This window comes from Terrapene carolina, unplaced genomic scaffold (assembly GCF_002925995.2).
Source record: "Terrapene carolina triunguis isolate 2854851 unplaced genomic scaffold, T_m_triunguis-2.0 Scaffold88, whole genome shotgun sequence".
In the NCBI taxonomy this organism is placed as follows: Eukaryota; Metazoa; Chordata; order Testudines; family Emydidae; genus Terrapene; species Terrapene triunguis.
The window spans coordinates 19324972-19343566 of record NW_020664439.1 but is presented as its reverse complement, the minus strand read 5'-3'; the positions used below and the strand labels follow the sequence as shown (position 1 = coordinate 19343566).

Sequence of the window (18595 nt, the reverse complement as noted above, 5' to 3'; positions counted from 1 at the left end):
TTATCCTTAGAATAAAGATTTGGGAATGGGTAATCTGTAGATATCACTAAATGTTTTCCAATATTTATTTGTTATGCAGGGAAGATTTTTAAAATTGACGTTACTAAAGTATGAAAAACAGATGCAGAACAAAGCTCAATTTACTTCAGTTATAATTTTCTGTGAAGGAAGCGGTTATCATTGAAAGTATTTAAACTGCATGAATAGTTTTAGATAGCTTACTTACAAGTGTCCATGAAAAGTGGCCAAGTAACAATGAAGTAAAACATTAAACTTCCAATTTACTTACAAAAGTGCCTCAATTTTAAACGTTTTTTTAAACTAACCCTGAGCTTCCAATTCTGCTTCATCCACTGCTTCCCATTTTGAAGGAGCAACTTTGAATATGGGCTCATTCTTTTTAGACTCTTCAGAAGTATCCACTGTTGAGGAAAAAAATATTAAGAAAATCGTTGTCCAAAGTTCTCTCAGTAGATTTAAACGCTGAATTTTATTAGGGCATTTGCAGTGTAATAAAATATTTAAGTGCCTTGTGCCATCTTATTTATTATTTGTATCACTATTAACACCCAAAAGGATCAGGATTGGGGCCCGAACATGGTAGGCATTGCACAAACATTTAGGGAGTCATGGTCCCTGCCCCAAGAGATTACAATCTAAAAACAAATTATAAATTAATTTTGTTGACATCATAAGATTAAAAATAGAGTCAATCATGAACTCAACATTGTACTTGTTAAATACTCTGTCTTATTCCTTGTTGCTGCTCAATTTTTTAAATGTACTTCATTTTGAAATTCAAGTTTACAATGGGGCACCAGGCTATTAACCTTTTCAAGTCAAGCTCCTTATCAGCATTAAGTACATTATATCAGGAAACCTAGAATTCCAAAATTAGAAGTTGAACTTACAAGGTACACCGTCAAGATCATCATCAAGCGATTTAATAGGGATTCCATCAAGATCATCTATCGGAGCAGCATCAATAGGAATTCCATCAACATCTTCCAGTGGTGCACCATCAAGTTCTTCCTCAATGGGAGCTCCATCAAGATCATCTGGTACTTCCTGTAGGCAAATACATTTATGGTAAATACTTAAATTCCTTCAGCTAGGGGCTGCCCAATGAGTGATCTAAATTGTTTACTTTAATTTCTCTAATTCATTTCAGGTAACATTTACTTACTTGCTGGATTTTTTTTTTTTAGTTATAGCTTCAAACACATCTTAAATAGAAAATAACAAAGTGTTCCTGGTAGCACATATATTAGTGCATTACTCTAAACTGATATTTGCTCCCTACACTGCTGTGTAATTTCAATAGAAGTGACTAAATTATCTCATACAAAACTAGGAAGATGAAATTTTTCCACACATTACTTAAGAGTTCTGCAATATCCATATCCAAAGGAAAGGAGGATGAAACACATACATAAAGTACAGGTTTGGCTCATGAGGCAAATGCATTAATTCACTGAAGGACACACACAGCTGTGCACCTGACTTCAGATATATGAAAGATTCCCTGAAAGACTTTAAACTGAGCAAACTGAGGCAAATAGTCTCCCTCCTTGGTAGTAATACAAAGCAATATTCACATAATTAACCATTCCTAAAGAATCTTTCTAATACATTTGGCACAAGCACTTTCCTTCAGGCTTGTATGCTTTCTTGACTCTATTGTTAGCATTCACAATACAATAAGAACAATCCCACTTTCCAATTGTATTTCAGTTACCATCTCTTGTATACTATATTTTGGCAGTGCTGCAATGCAAAGACTTGTTCTAACCCTGTATTTGTTTACTAGCCTCCAGTGACTTGATCTTCCTCATTTAGGATATATATATTTAGTTATAAAAACATCAGTAAGCATCCATCCTATGCTCTGGGTGTTTAACAACTAAGAGTGTACAGTGCATCCCACTGTAATTATATATCCAGGCACCTCACACAAACATCCTTCAGACTGCCTCTCCTGGAAAAAAACAAAAGCAATTCCTGGCTCTGATAGACCAAGGTAGGGGTAAGCAAACTGCAGAGGCCGTCCTGCATAATGACATACCAACACTAGTTCCCTCATTTAAACTGGGATACTTCCAGCTCAAGAAGCTCCACTAATTCCAACTGTGATACTATGGCAGAGGAAGAAAGACTTTAAAAGGTTAACACCAACACCTTAAATTCTACCTAGAAATTCACAAGTCAGCTCTACCAGGTACTTAGAGTACAAAGTAAATGGCCCGTCACATTCTGCACTAGCTTCAGTTTCCAAATAATCTCAGGATGTAACCCCATGATATACTGCATTACAGTAATCTAGTCTGAAAGTGACAAAGGCATGAATTATGGTAGCAACATCCATATCTGAAAGAAACGGTCACATTTATCTTCCAGGGCATAGATGGAAAGAAGTTCTCTTGGATGCTCAGGTGACATCTAACAGCCACCTCAAGTTTATCAAAATTCATAAATTTCAAACCTGTCAAACAGCAGTGACACTCAATCGGGGGTGCCAAAATAATCCTTGCCAGTTTTTCTGGTTGCTTCACCCTATTTGCATCATTATCAAGGTTTAGTTTTAGTTAAGCCAAGCACTTACCTCTATTTCTTTTTCTTCTATAATATTTACAAGCCCCAAGAAAATATTCTGCAGTTTGATCAAAAAGGGTTCTGGATAAATTGCCCAGTCTTCCCATGCTCTGAAGCATGTCATTACCCGTTGCTAAAAATAGAAAAATGCTAGCACTTTGTAATAAGAGGTATTTTAAAATTATCAGATGTTTATAGCACAGCACTATAAAACTATAAAGTTTTAAAACATGCATTTGGCATATAATCAATTTTCAAGAGAAAAACAATACTGTATGTTTTCTGTACATAGAAATTAGAAATAAATTTAGTTTAAAAGTAGCAAATGGCCATTCTCTGTTAAGGTTTTATAAAGTCTAATTATCAACCATTAACAAACAAAAAGGGTGAAAATAAGATTGTGTATTCTGTGTCCGGCAATTTCTTCTCACATTAAGACTTCTTACACTGAAACGTACATTGTCTAATACAAAACTAAAAAGTGACCCTACCAGAACAAATCCATTTTCAAATGCTACATTTCTTTCCCAATTCCATGAGTATATACTTAATTACATATTTAATCTATTAGTTGTATTTTCTTCATTTACATTGATCTCTACCCATCGGGCAAAAACCTTCTAATAGAAAAGCTGTTTTTCTTCTTTTAAGCATTTTAAAAGTAACATTTGTATAAGGACACAGTTTGAACACAAATTCAAAGCTACTATCTCTATGATAGAAGAGACAGAAATGGAACTCTGAAAGTTCAAAATGGTACTATCATTAATTTGGAAGTTTGGGGGTTTAATCAACTTTTGTTATGAACACATTCTCTTGTGCAGAAGTATATTACTAATTCACGTTCTCAATGTCATATTAATAATAATGCACATACCTTGAAATTTTCCGACTGTAAATGGCCTTGTATTGTACGGTAGGTAGCATTGAGATCAGAAAATATCTGACATAATTTTGTTTCAAAACTGGAATTAAACACATTTCTTACGTTAAACAGTGTAACATGAGGATTGTAATCTAGTTCATACTGCGTGCACCTGGAACCTATTCCTTTTAAATACTGTGGTTTCATCATGAGGATTCACAGCCATGAACTGAACTATAAAACAAATACAGTTACCATATGTGAAATTTGCTTCAGTGAATGGTGGAATTACATGGGGAGATACCCATCAGTGCTTCAAACCCTTTAGACTATGTAGTAGGGATGAAGTGGCATAAAAGCACTGTATCCAGGCAGGAAACAGTCCCTCTGTGAAGACACCATGGAAGATAGCCATAAGCCTCTCTTACAAGGCCTGACATGGGGGCATGCTGAGTGGAGGGCTGCAATGTTTTGGAGAGTCCAAAGAGTGCTGCAGCCCACAAGGCAGCCTGGGAAGGCTACCATAACTTTAACAAGGCTCCAAAGAAACCAAGGAGCAAAAGGGCACAAAGGCTTGCTCCCTCTCCCTGGTCGCAAGTTCTATACTGTGCCTCTTATAGTGCTTGGAAAATTTTGAGTTAGATTCTGTGCTATAGCTATCTTCCAGATTTTCAAAGGACAAAGTCAACGTTTAAAAGAGACTTCTGTCTGTTAGATTTACTTGCTATACAAGTAGCAACAGCCCCAATTCTATAATGGGGCTCCATGCTGGTGTGAGGGGCCACCTGCATGACTAATTGCAGAAACTGGGGAGAGAGGAAGAGGGAGGGAGCTAACACGGAACAACACAGACTGGAGGAAAAAATATTTTGATATTCTTTCAGTTGTATTCTTTGTGCGTTTGACAGGATTTCATATATAGGTCAGTTTCTTGATTTCCTTGTACCATATGCTTCTCCTGTTTATGTGGGCCTTTTACACAGCAACATGGGAGAGAAGAAACGTGATTGTAAAACAGTAAAATTCAGCAAGGAAACTTAGGGACAGATATATCTGAAACACCTAACAACTCGTATTTTTAAAATGAATTTGATTTCAAGTTGCCATTGTCTCTTTCACTACAAAAGTTCAGCACGTTTGGAATTAAATTCAGTACAACTGACCACAAAATAAGAAACTGGGGTGATAAACTATGTCACAAAAGAGCAGCTGTTCCTATCATTCTAATCCCTGCTGCTATTTGATCCACTGATATGAATTAGGCTACAAAAGGGTGACAAGAGTAAGATGAAAACTAAGAAGCTAGGTGAGGGAAACTGTGCAGGGAATGGAAGGAAAAAACAACAGAAAATTGTTCAAGGCAGCGGCCTGACGGTTGCAAATGGGTACTGGGATCTTAAGATCACTTCTAAATTCAAGCCAATGAAAACCATGTGCATAGATGAAAAGATGGTCATGAGAGGAAAAAAAAAACAAGCAAAAAGGGCACACCTACCACATATTTTAAAAGCATGCTATATACTATGAGAGAGCACGATAATGATACTCACACCAGTAAAGTGAGGAAGGTTTATCCTTTCCTATTTACAATACAATATTGCACTGCCCCTTTTATCCAGAGGGAAAAACTAGATGAATGTACTTTTAAAGCTATAATTACATTCCTTTATTTCTATAAAGAATTTAAAAAACCTGATACTCACAATTTTCTATAATATGAAGCATTGGCAACTTTAGCTGAAGAGTTGTATAACACATCTGACACCAAATATAATCTTGCGATCTACAATAAAGAGGATCCAAATTATGACCAACTTTTTAAAATTTAAATTATGCTGTGCTAATATTGTGATATCTTGGGATAAATACAAGACATGCAAATTCAAGAGACTTTGGTCTATTTTAAATTAAATTAAACTAGCCTGAAGCCAGCTTTCCTTTCCTATGCTTATATCCATTTCCAGCAAGAACAGTCATCATTACTTCAGTACATACATATGCTGTATAATCATATCAGGTAAAGATTAGAATTCTGATTTGTTTCTATATGTATGAAAACTCACAATATTCTATTCAGACAGTGAAAAGGCAACCTCCCGTGTCCCCCCTACCTACAAGGCTAATTTGGAAGAAATGGAAAACGGGGAAAGTTTTGAATGGAAAAATACTAGGCAAAGAGAGAATAAGAATTTGCTTGAACAAAATGGCACTTCTCAGAAGAATGGAAAACCAACTTCAAACTCTGGTTATATACAGAAACTCAGTATCATCTTACACATGGGGAACAATACTTTTAACTGCATGCACCCATTATAGAGAAAGGTCCCCAAATTATACATAGTAGGATTAAAGAAATTCTTCATACCTTTTTAGGAAGAGGAGTCTTCAGAATGGACAATGACTCCGTAATGCAGTCTACAATTTCTTCAGCAGCTTCAGCATTATTAAGACAGAAAACCATTGCATCGCCAATATCGTTCTTACGAGGCGTTAATCCACGCAGGATTTCCTCTAATTTGTCTCTCTGCCTAAAATTTCACAGCGTTTTTCACATTTTCATATAAATTAACAGCACTTTGCCTATAAATTTCTAATTAAGCTTGCAGTGAGAGCAACTTGTTTAGGGCCAAAGTAACCTTAATATTATAATCTGTTGTATGTTTTTAGTGATTAAGGTATACGTATTCATTAAGATGAAAACCTCCTAAACACAAAATGTAAAGACAAACTAGCCACTAAAACAGACCAAAGGCTACTGAAAACTCTCTTCTAGTCTACGCCAAGTTATACCCTATTTTAAAAAGCTACACATATTACAATAATTATGTTGGTGAAAAGAAAAAACAAATAATGAAACAGAAGTCCACACACTGGCTTTTAGCAACACATGGGGAAAAAAGGTTGGCAAAATGGAAGATGTTTATAAGGAAAGAAATGTTAGACTATTTTTCTCTCATAATAGCATAACAAGTGATTTAATTACATTGACTTCAATAAAGTTATTCCTAATTTATGTCTATTTGAGAGGAGTATCAGGCCTGTGATTTTCAATCTTTTATGAGGGTTTTGGATACAAAAAGGTATATACAGGAATACTTATTGTGAACTCTCTTTAGTATACAATAGTCTTAGAATTTGTTTGTCAAATGGAGAATAATTTAATTTTCCAGCTTCTGTTTTGAATTGAGTTGAAGTTAACATGGCTGTTTTCAATAAATTCAGCCACAAAGTTTCTTTTGTAACATAACACTTTGTGCACTACTGTTGTTAATAACAGTCATCGCAATTACAGCAAATGGAAGAACAGAACTCTATATTGCCCTGTGAACTAAGTTTCCCTCTGCCAATTAGTAGCTATTTCATATTTTAATTTCCAGTCAATGAAATCAGTAGAATAAAAGGTCAAGATAGATCAAATTCTGGTGATAGGATGAGCAAACAGGGACAACATTTACATTTAACTCTTTTCAGACATCCAAAGCAGGTAATGTTTTACCTGCTCATTTATTTTCTCCAGCCCAGCCTCTGGAATTATATTCACCCACCAACAGATGGAGATAGAAAACCAACAAATACTTTGGCATCATCCTCCCAACCCCCATAAATAGGGGGCTACACTGACTTAAACAGTGTGAGCCCTTCTCAAGCAGTTAAACAAGCCAGGGCGAGCCAACTCAACACAATCTAAGTCAAAAGCGAAAGGTGACTAGAAATTAATCACACTAAAAACCCATGAACTGTACTAAAAACATAACAATAGTTCTAAGAGAGTTCCAAACTCCTAACATTACAGTAAAACACAGTAGGGCATCTGGGATGGCATATCATATTACTTTAAAAAAAAATAAAAAATTTGCAGGTAAGACATTACAATGACATAATTGAAAATACTAGATCTTAAGTTCTTACTCCTCCTTAAGTGCCCCCTTCTTGTTAGGTTCCTCTACAAATGCTTCAGTTTCTTGCTCTTCTGACATCCCATGCAGGTATGGATTTAATGGTGGTGGCCTCCAAAATGATCCATTTTTGAACATACGAAAATCTTCTGTCCTCCACTTGGTTGGAGCATCTCCCTAAAAAGAGCAATAATATTTCACTATGTTCCTGTATTTTATCATGTGCAACATTGTGAATTATCACTAACATTTTACTTGCCTGTAAAATTGAATAAAGCTTCCATCTGTAATATACATGGGCTGGAGTCTGGTTTTCAAACAAAAACCTAAGCCACAGCGGGGAAAATAAAAAGTAAAGCATGTTATTGCAAGTATACATTTGAAACACAATTAAAAGGAAATACTATTTAAAGAAATGCAAGGCATCAATATGCAACTCCTTCCCCTCATCTCACTCTGGCCACAGAGCGGACCCAAGAGCATCAGAAGTAGAGTGCTGCCCCTGCACAGTGAGAGCAGCTTTGGGGAACCAACACATGGAGATATACATAAGTAGCATGATGAAAAGCAAAACTCCATTAGAGCTCCCTGTGCCCCAGGACTGAGTAGGATTTTGGTAGCACAGCTACTGGACCTACACAAATTAAGTGGCTTGTCCCACTGCAAGGGGGAGGCATCAGCTTGAAGGGCTACTATAGCCCCTAAGACTGCATTAGAAGCTGTAGAGGTACTCTCTAGAACATAGTTCAGTTACTCAAGTTGTACATGAGGGACCAGAACTGGCCAAAAGTTTTCCAACTGAACAGTTTTCCACTTGAAAATGCTGATTCGACAAAATCTAAACATTCTGTGGGAACATTGTGACAGGCCAAAGTGCTTTGTTTAGAATTTTATAATATAATAGTATAAATTAATATGACAGTCAAAACAAAGTTGAAATGAAGCACTTCAAACTTATTAAATATATATGGAGACATACCTATCTCATAGAACTGGAAGGGACCTTGAAAGGTCATTGAGTCCAATCCCCTGCCTTCACTAGCAGGCCCAAGTACTGTCCCTAACAGATTTTTGCCCCAGATCCCTAAATGGCCCCCTCAAGGACTGAACTCACAACCCTGGGTTTAGTAGGCCAATGCTCAAACCACTGAGCTATCCCTCCCCAATGATAGCTATCCCTCCCCAATGAAATTAAGGTAAGGTTGTTTTGATTTTTCTGAATTGAAGTTTTTAATAAATTTTGTTTTGAAGGAAAGTTTGAAGTTTCATTCAGATTCAGGACAAAGGGAAATTTCAAAAGGTCAGAGTTTCTTGTGAGACAGAAATTCTGAACTTCAACCACAGATCTTATCCAATTCCTGCTCAAAGTTAACAGAAAGACGCCTAACTTTTACTGAAGCCTGGCGTTCATGTAACACGTTGCGTAAAATATGCATTTTGTACTCTACTATTATCAATGACATTGAACTCTTTCGACTACTAGGAGTCACATGTCATTTGAAAGATAATTTTACTGTAGATTATCAGTAAGATTTTGACTTCATCAATGGCTTTAACGGCATGAGTATTTAGAGCTCACCAAAACAGTTTACCATTGGAAAACACCCTTTTGACAAACCAGAATTTCACTAAATAGCACTGACAAAATTTTATTTTTTAAAAATTAGAAAAAATCATGTTGAAAATCTCAAAACTGAATATTTTGTTATTTAACAAAAAACTTCAATTTTTCATTTTGAAACTATTTTGTTTAGAAATTTGCGGGGAGGGATTTCATTTCACAAAAAATGTTGACTTTTGGCTTTTCATCCTGATTCAGGATACATGAACAATTAGTAAAACTCACTAATTTCCAAAATTTAACTTATTTACATTCAAGATATCCACCCAGAAAGCATCTCCCACTACAATATTTTAAAAAAGATAATTACTAGCAATAATTGAAACAGATTCAATGTTACTGCATATTAAACAAAAATAAGCACCTGAACATTGGATTGTTGATTTCTCGGTTCATGATCATGGCTTCAAACATAGGCCCTTCACGTACCACAAACTCTATCATTCGATGTATCAATGCGAGCAAATTCCTACAACAACAACACAGTTAAAGAAAAATGGATTCAGACCTAACGCTATACAAAACTACACTCCACCTAAGATACTATAACTGTGTGCAGGAGATTACTTTGCTGTACTGTTAAAAAAATAGTATAAAAATAAGGTAACGTGGAGCAATGTTAAAGCCGTGCATCAAGAACACAGGCATACTACAATGAAAAGATGCCTGATAAAAGGTGGAGTGTGCATTTTCTAAGTGAAGCTTTTACTCCTAAACGTCAACAACTTAGCTTGCAGTCATCTTCTGCCTTAGTCAAAACTAACCTAATGATCTTAGCTATAAAAAAGGGCAACTGAACACCAAAAAGTGATCTAAGTTAGTCAACAAATCATGATCCCTGAACTAGTGCTGATACATTAAAATCTAAAATGTATCATTTAGTGCTGATACATTTAAAAAGTTAGTCAGTGTTCTGTAGACTGTGTCTACTGTTTGCTTGCACTCAAAATTAATACAAGTTATCATTTTAACCTATTTAATAGAAACTCCATCCAGCTTTCAAGCTAAAGACATACAAAAGAAAGAAATATCTGAGCGTGCAAAATTGTGCATCAGCTTTCCTGACACGAACCAGGTGGAGATTTTATTAAAATTAGGCCACTAAGGAGCCAACATCCTTTTGGTCAACGTTTAAGATGTATGCCATTAAAATAACCCTGTAACATCGTTTATCAAAACATACCATTTGATGTTTCATCCATTTTGTAGCAACCCAAACTCAATGAGCCAAATTACAATTCCAAAATCTATAAAGAAAGCTAGACCCCATGTTGCTCCACACAACAGCCTTAGACATTCACAGTTAGACGAATCTGTCAGATTAAAATCTGAAAGTATTTTTTAATTTGAAAATTTAGGCCCACTTAAAGACTGGTAAAACAACTCCTGCAATATGGTAGAAACTGATTTTCAATCAAAAAATATTTACTATTTAACAGTGACCATCTGTTGGCTAAACTACTGTTAAAGTAGGATGCAAACTAGTTTACATTTTGAAACAGGGCCCCAAGTTTTCAAATATAGGTCACAGCCTACACATATCAATGAAAAGCTTCATGATGTAAGTATTTCAGATATGGTGCAAGCAAAACAAATGCAGCTTTACTTTTAGCTGGTTTGTGTTTTTACCCCATATTAGTTATTTAAAGCAAAACAAAAGGATATTGGCTCTTTGAACATTGTACGCACATTTCCCTTTCAGTGACCCCAAAATGGGTTATAACCCATAAAGTGTTACGTTTAAAATTTGGTAACTGTTCATAAAAGAAGATACAGAATTACTTCATTTGTGTCTCCATGTACCAAAGTGCTTAATATGATTACTAGGTAATGACTATTTTATTTTTTACCATCTTAATAGTTCAAAGCTCTCACAGATGTAAAGTTCTTAAGCGGACAATATTTTTTCCACAAAACTAAAGAATGTAATGAAAAAATATTTAAGACTAAAGAAACAAAATCTGCCCCTATAGCTTTAGAAATTGGCAAATGGTCTGAATTATGTATTAATTATTAATAGGACTACATTTCCTTCATATATCACACAAAAGACCAAAAGCAGTACTTCAATTAAGCCCTACCTAGAACTCAGGGGGGTTTTGCATACTAATACATTTGACAATCTTGGAAACATTCTGCAGAGAACAGACTCAAAATAATTCTGCAAGCCATTTTAGTCAGTGCAGTGTTCTGAAAGTCCAAGTAGCAAGAATGTTTCACAATGTGCAAACTAACTGTATTTGAAAATAGTGCAAAATTACAATTAGACTTTCAAGCCTCCTGATAATATCACAGTTTTTAAGGCCAGAAGGGATCACTGTGATCATCTAAACCAACTTCCTGCATAACACAGCCATGGAAGTCTACCTAGCAACTCCATCATCAAGTCCATTAACTTGTGATTGAACAAGAGAATATTTTTAGAAATATATCCAGTCCTAATTGCAAGACTGAATATGATAAAAGATTTAGCACATCACACTTCTGAAAAGGTCATATCACTTCTAATACCTACAGTGAGAATCCAATACTTTAAAACCAGTTTCTCTTGCAAAACAATGAAAATGCAAACAGAAAATCTTCAGTGTTTAAACTAAAATATATGCAATATTAAATATTGTTCAAATGAACAGGAAGGAAACTGGCTTTACAATCTTAGGCCCCTGATCTTGCAGATATTTACATGTTATCTGTAATCATGTGAGTAGTCCCATTGAAGTCAATCACATAAATTAAATGTTTGCACAATAGGGACATTGTATAGTATTTTCCCACTACTGGCACCACTAATGTCACTTCAATCAAGTTTTACCAACAGGAAGCTAAAAAACGTTGAATTTAAAGTTATTTCCGAATACAGTTGAGTACTCATCACATATTAACTGCTCACCACATGAGCTTTCAAAATGCTGCAATACATAAAATGGGAGCATAGCTTTCTCTGAAAGCTAGTTGCACCACACACATTCCTAGTTTAATACTTGCTTTACTATCCAATAAATCTTTCTAAATCTGATTTTACAGGCAAATCCCTGCTGGCCACTATAATTATCCCACATCACTACTCAAAAGTTGCATCACCCTGAAATTTAGCAAAATTACCACTGCATTTGTGTATACTGTAAAATATGTTTATACTACCTGTCTTAAAATATTTTTACATAAGCCTTTAAACAAAAAAAAAAATAAGGGCTATTTTATGACAATAAAAACAGTGTAGTACAAAAGGATGATAGTTTAAAGTGCATTATTTAAAAATGTCAATTATCTTAAGTTGGCCAACAAAAAATGCCTTTCAGTTACAATAAAACCACATTTATTGGAGCCGATCGTACCAATGTCTGGTCAAAAACTGTATACTTTCCCAATCCATCCCATGATGTTTTCCTGGTCCCCCGCTGCCGCAGACAGTTCAGCTGGTGTTGCTCACCAAGGCCAATGTCAAAGAGAATTTGGTATTCTTTTGTGTTATTTACTTTTTAAAACAGTGTTGTGTTCCTATGTTTGGGAAAAGGTTTTAGCTTAACTGAGCAAGGGTATACCTACATCAATGCTTCTACCGTTACACTAATGTGAGGCCAAAATTAAATACATACTCCTTGCATTACAGAACACCCTTTTCCACCTGATTACATATCTAGTTGACTGCTGTGTGTAAAATTAAAAAAAAGGGTAACTTAAAGCTCAATTAATAGGGTCAACTGAACCAGAGTTCTGAGTTATATGTTCATAATTCAGAAAAGAAAGCATTATACAGAAATGTTATAGCCCTGAAGTATCCAGGTGTTAATGGCAAGACCTACAAAATCATCACTAATCTTAAATACTTCTCAGACAAATGTTCTCTGATGAAATTACACAAACTATACCCTAGTATTCAACTCTGGCTGCTGAGAATCATAATTCTGTTCTTCTCCACCAAAAACAGCTGAGGTAAATATTAAATGTGAAATATAGACTGTAAAACAAATGAATTTCCATTATAAGTAGTATGAAAGAACCATTGCTCAGTCAAGCCATTACCTTTTCCTCAACATCACAATTTTTCTTTAAAATTCCGAAGGGGATATTTTCTATATTTAGATCAGTAATAATAAAGAAAAACATGTACCTTTCTGTTGGGATAACCACTTTGACTATGGCTTGCGACAGAGTCTGTATATGAAGTCACATCAGATAATAAACATAGAATATGTGAGTATTGTTAACAAGTAACAAGCAAAAATATACATATGCATTGAAAATACTACACATCTATCACAAGATTTGCAGGCAATCACTGCTGGAAAGTTATAACTAAGCAATTACATAAAAAGCAGATGGTTGTGTTCAGTGAATCACAAAAGTTCACTAATTGCAAAGTATTAGAACATTCCTGTCGGAATGCACATCAATGCACTGAATAAGTACTACACTGAAAATAATTAAGGAGTTTTAATTTATGAAACAATTCTCAACTATTTGACCTGGCTCATACTGATTTTTGCTACTCTGTTCCCAAGCCTTTTAAAAAATAACCCTATCATTTAAGTGTCATTCATTAAAGAATCAACAAATTCTTACAAATGTAAATCAAATTGGTTTGTGTTTAAAAAAAAATACTTACCCTTCATTTTTACTGTCATAGCTAATGTTCTAAAAACCTCTGAAAATATTCTGAACTATCCTCAAATACTCACTCAATATATTAACTTACTAGCAGCCATCTAGACAGAAGAACTATTTTATGAGCTCATTCTAGTGTAAAAATTAAGCTATCTGAATTCAAATGTAGCATTTGCTTTAAAGGAAATAATTTAGATACTGCAAATTTGGCAGCTTACAAAAGGGGGGACGTAGGAGGAAAAAAACCCAGGGAGCTTGGAGGGGGAAAATGATGGCCAGATTTAAGAGAGTAATGAAAATAAGACAAGGCCCAATACCATGGCCTAATGTATTCAGACAATGCCTCAGGGATAAAAGTCCCTTGGGCTAAGGCAGGGAACAGCTCAGTTTGTGTAGCTAAGGGCCACCAGAAACAGACTGAACAATGCAATTCTATAAAGCCATTGAAAAAGACTACCATAGATTTAATATTTATAAATTAGATATGGCCCAGGGTACATTTTTAAGTTACCTTCTCAAAATCCTCCTTGTTTTTTGGTGGTGGTAACATTGGAGCATTAGGGTTCTTCAATCTCTCTCTAGGCTGAGCGTTAAAAGGCAGTCCTGATGGAGGTGGTGGGAGGGTGTGTTCCATCATGGAAGGTGGAATGTATATTGGGTGTGGTGGAATCGGTACAGCTTTGCCCCAACCTAGCTTCATTTCAAAGGACATAATCATCTTGCCTGCAAAAGTGAAAGGTTATAGCTGATAAAACTGAAAGCTACGTCAAAGCTGTGCCACTGTTTGCAATGTTTCATTATGGCTTTGGGGCCTGGGCCTGCCTATACTAAGGTTAATCTGTTTTCGCTTAAACTGTATGGTAAGATTATACCAAGACTGCAGATTACATCATACCAAAATGAAAGCCCACTACATAAATTTTTTTTGGAGGGTTTCAAAGTATGCCTTCAGGAGAGTACAGTGCACATAACTTGATTTTTTAAAGGATCAACAAGATCCAGGGTAATCATAGGTTCTTTGCATATATACTGAAGCTTAACACTCCAAGCCCTGGTCTATACTAGGACATTTCACCATGTCTGACCACAGCTGCCAATCATTTTGGCTGATCCACAGCTGAATGCTGTTCCGCAATCCATATAAAATAGAATGAAACATGGTCAGCATACTACGTTTAAATCCTAAATGTTGTCAGAATGGTAAAGCTTCCGCAAATATTAGCTTTCCAAATACTAGTTTTCTCCATATGGAAGTTCTGAAATGAGTATTAAACATTAAACAACAAGCTACTCCTTAAGGAAGGCCAAAGATAGCATGAATGTAGGATACAGGGAAGGTAAGAAGCTCTCATTATAAAACAGGAAGTATATAAAGCAAGGACAATAAAAATAGTTATTTATTCCCCAGTTTGGATAAATATTTAAGTAACTACCATGTTAAAAAAATCTGACGTTTTATTCACAAACAGTTTAATGAGTGCAAATCAAAATTGTACACTCAAATTTTAAATGCACTTTTGGAGCATGATCTCTTCATTATCCAAAAAATTCTGCCAGAATGCCCTCTGGGAACTTTCAACTTCAAAGCAACCACTAGCAGTCATAGTGGCAAAATTGAACTAATCACAACTAGCCATTCTACAGCTGGTCATATCTTCCTTAATCCAAGTGAAAATGTATTCATCATACTATACTCACTGGCAACAACAAAAATGGAAATGCGGGCTGGAGAGAAAGACTTTCCCCTCATCCCCTTACATAAAAGCAGTACTTTAATAAGTACTTTTTCTTTCAAGGTTTATGTTGTATCTTCACTTGGAAGATTCTTCTCTTTATCCCTTGCCAGTATTACAGCACAAGGTTTGTGCATCAAGTCTAAAACTTTATGATCACGGTGTTAAATTCAATTGATTCGAATACTCAAATCAAATTGATGAGCTATAAAATAGTCTATACAGCATTATTTTAGGCCTAGTCTACACTAAAAAAGATTTGCCAATACAGTGGTACCATACTAGTAACCTAGGCCATGTCATCAAAACTTAGGTTGCTGAGGGTGTGAAAAAAACACACCCAAGCGACCTAAGTTTCACCAGCACAAGTGCTCGTGTGCACAGACGACGCTCTCCTGCCAACATAGATACTGCCTCTCGTTTAGGTAGTTTTATGATGTCCACGGGAGAGCTTGCTCCCATCGGCACAGAGTGGCTACATGAGCGATCTTACAGCAGCGCACATGCATCAGTACAGTTATGCCGCTGTACATTCACTAGAGTAGACATGGCCCTAGTGTAGACACGCTAATATCAGCAAGAGTGTGCCTTCACTGTATAGTTATACCATTTCCCCAAATGAAATAAGCTACACCGTCAAAACACTTTTTTGCAAGTGTACCTGCATCTACAATAAGATTCTGGCAATATAAAAATTTTGTAAAAATATCACACCCCTAATCAATATTACTATACCAGCACAAGTTTTAAGTATATACCTGGCCTCAATTCACACAGCTTTAACTATTTCCCAAAAATAACCAATTCACTGGTAACCATTTCAACTCTTATAATATAGTAGTATCCCTCATACCCTCTGGAAAAAAAACTATTTCCACTCTCAGAGGAAAGGAAGCCATAATAAGACTTTTTAAATGGTGTTTCAAACTGCACTAGCAAATAAAAATGAAATAAAAATATGGTAAGTTTCCACCTTTTCCATACACAATAGTTTCCATTATTTCATTTTGAAAGAACTTAATTCTAAGATACATGTCTCCCAAACTTATACTTCAAGCCTCCCCAAAAGGTAATTATGACTAGACATAATTTAAAGTCCCGTTTACCATTTAAGTTCTTTAATGCTCGTTCAGCATCTCTCCTGTTCATAAAGGCAACAAAACCACAGTTCCTCTCTCTTGCTCTTTCCTCATCGGTTCTTGGCCACATAATTTTAACACTAGCTAATGGTCCAAAGCGCCCAAATTCTTGACATAACATCTCTTCATTCATCTATAGGAAAAGAAACCAGAATTAGCATCCAGTTACAGTTTTTCCAAGGCACCTATATCACCTTGGTATCTAAGGGTACATCTACACTTACCGGAGAGTCCGGCGGCAGGCAATCGATGTTCTGGGATCGACTTATCGCGTCTAGTGAAGACGCGATAAAATCGATCCCTGATCGCTCTGCCGTCGACTCCAGAAATCCACCGCGGCAAGAGGCGGCAGCGGAGTCGGCGGCAGCGGTCGACTTTCCCCCGTCCTCACAGCCAGGTAAGCCGACCTAAAATACGCAACTTCAGCTACGGTATTCACGTAGCTGAAGTTGCGTATCTTAGGTCGGACCCCCGCTGTAGTGTAGACCTAGCCTAAGTGTTGTGATATTATTTCTCTCAATTCTCTGAAAAACAGGAGATTATGTAGATGCTTGGGAGTTTTCAGGGTGGTGCTGCTTATGGGTGCCATTCTAGAGGGAAGGCTCTCTTGAAAAGGAACGTCACATATTCTGACCCAACCACAGTCAGGCTTCAGCTCAGCCTGATCTTTTCCAGCAAGGAGTTCTATAGCAGAAATGCTTCCACGGAGAATGCCCTACCCTCAGTATTCGAATGTCTAAACCTGGATCTCTACAGTGCCATAACATTTTTCACTAATATATAATGCTTTTTTTAAGTGTATAGTCTGTAATCATAATTAGCCACCATAAAACAAAATTTCACTGAGATAAAAATCTACAGCAAACTCCTGAAAGAGTTCAACTGGATCCAATGTAACTGCTGCTCTTAGTTACATGGCTACATCCAACATTACCTGAGGATTAATGTTTCCAAGGTACAAATTCGTTGTGCTTGGATCTCCAACATCATGTGAACCTGGTGCGTAATCATCCAGTACTAAAATGAAGAGAAGATTATTATAACCCAAACATTAATTTAAGTGACACAATACGGTACTAAATGAAAAAAGAATCTATATTACCACCAGAAGATCTGTTTCTTCTTGAAGGAGCATCCACTATATAAAAAGAGATTATGTATATTTAGTCTATACATTTTGTAAAACAAATAAACATAATAAAATAATGATTACTTACTGGAACGGCGCTGGCCATCTGAATCTGACTGAGGTGGCTCAAAACGACTTAATCTACCTTTTGTTTTATGCCTTTCATCACGCTCCTCTTGAATTCTACAAAAATGTTAAATGCAGGTAGCAATTATCTACAATTCAAGTTATTTCTAATAAACAATTTTTCAAATATCATCTTCCAAAATATGATTCTTCAGTCATTTTAGCAGTCATTTTAAAATGAAGTTAGTGGCAGTAAAAAATATCAAATTGCCAGTCAAAGTTTTCCACTTAGCCACAGAAATGGGACAACTCAAATAGTCGTCAATGTAATCTTCCCCATTTCACCCCCCTAGTGTGCCTTTACCCCAACCTGGATGGGCCACCTGTAGGTGCGAGAAGTTGTTCAATTTACAAGATCAAGGTCTAGGGCACCAGTCTGAAAAAAAATCAGGAGACTTGGGTTCTGTGCCCTGCTCTGCCACTGACCTACCATATGTCTCTGGGCAAGTCACTTCACCTCTCTGTACCTGTTTTCCTCTTCGACCTTTTCTCGGTCTTGTCTAAATTTAGATTGTAAGCTCTTTGGTGTAGGGCCTGTTCTCATGTTTGTACAGTACACAGCACGAGGCTCCAATCTCAGTTGGGGCCTCTGGGCACTAATGTCACACAAATTAATATTCAATCATTGGAAGTATTGCTGAATGTAGTGATTTTTCTTAATGTAGATATCTGTGTTTTCGGAACTAGAATAAGACCACCAATTCATTTCATATACACAAACTAGCCATGAGACAGTAATAAAGTTTGGTCACTATCAACAAGTGTCAAGTATCAGAGGGGTAGCCATGTTAGTCTGGATCTGTAAAAAGCAACAGAGAGTCCTGTGGCACCTTTAAGACTAACAGATGTATTGGAGCATAAGCTTTCGTGGGTGAATGCCCACTTCGTC

The 18595-nt window shown here is 36.1% G+C and overlaps 1 protein-coding gene across 5 annotated transcripts in view; it reads right to left on the bottom strand.

Annotated features, from left to right (window-relative positions):
• The window catches only part of U2SURP (U2 snRNP associated SURP domain containing), a 65539-nt gene that overhangs the window by 15726 nt on the left and 31218 nt on the right, over window positions 1–18595 (bottom strand). For 2 of the 5 annotated variants that reach the window (XM_024214829.2, XM_024214831.2), the window contains exons 7-21: window positions 17669–17763; window positions 17554–17589; window positions 17386–17468; window positions 16419–16584; window positions 14091–14302; window positions 13086–13129; window positions 9339–9443; window positions 7613–7679; window positions 7367–7530; window positions 5823–5985; window positions 5161–5240; window positions 3470–3557; window positions 2603–2725; window positions 912–1068; window positions 327–422 (exon numbers count right to left, since the gene is read on the bottom strand). In XM_024214829.2, coding sequence (XP_024070597.1) covers window positions 327–422; window positions 912–1068; window positions 2603–2725; window positions 3470–3557; window positions 5161–5240; window positions 5823–5985; window positions 7367–7530; window positions 7613–7679; window positions 9339–9443; window positions 13086–13129; window positions 14091–14302; window positions 16419–16584; window positions 17386–17468; window positions 17554–17589; window positions 17669–17763 — 1679 coding nt within the window. Of the gene's footprint in view, window positions 1–326; window positions 423–911; window positions 1069–2602; window positions 2726–3469; window positions 3558–5160; window positions 5241–5822; window positions 5986–7366; window positions 7531–7612; window positions 7680–9338; window positions 9444–13085; window positions 13130–14090; window positions 14303–16418; window positions 16585–17385; window positions 17469–17553; window positions 17590–17668; window positions 17764–18595 lie in introns of those variants that run through there. The other 3 variants (XM_024214832.2, XM_024214830.2, XM_024214833.2) reach the window with 2 other exon arrangements.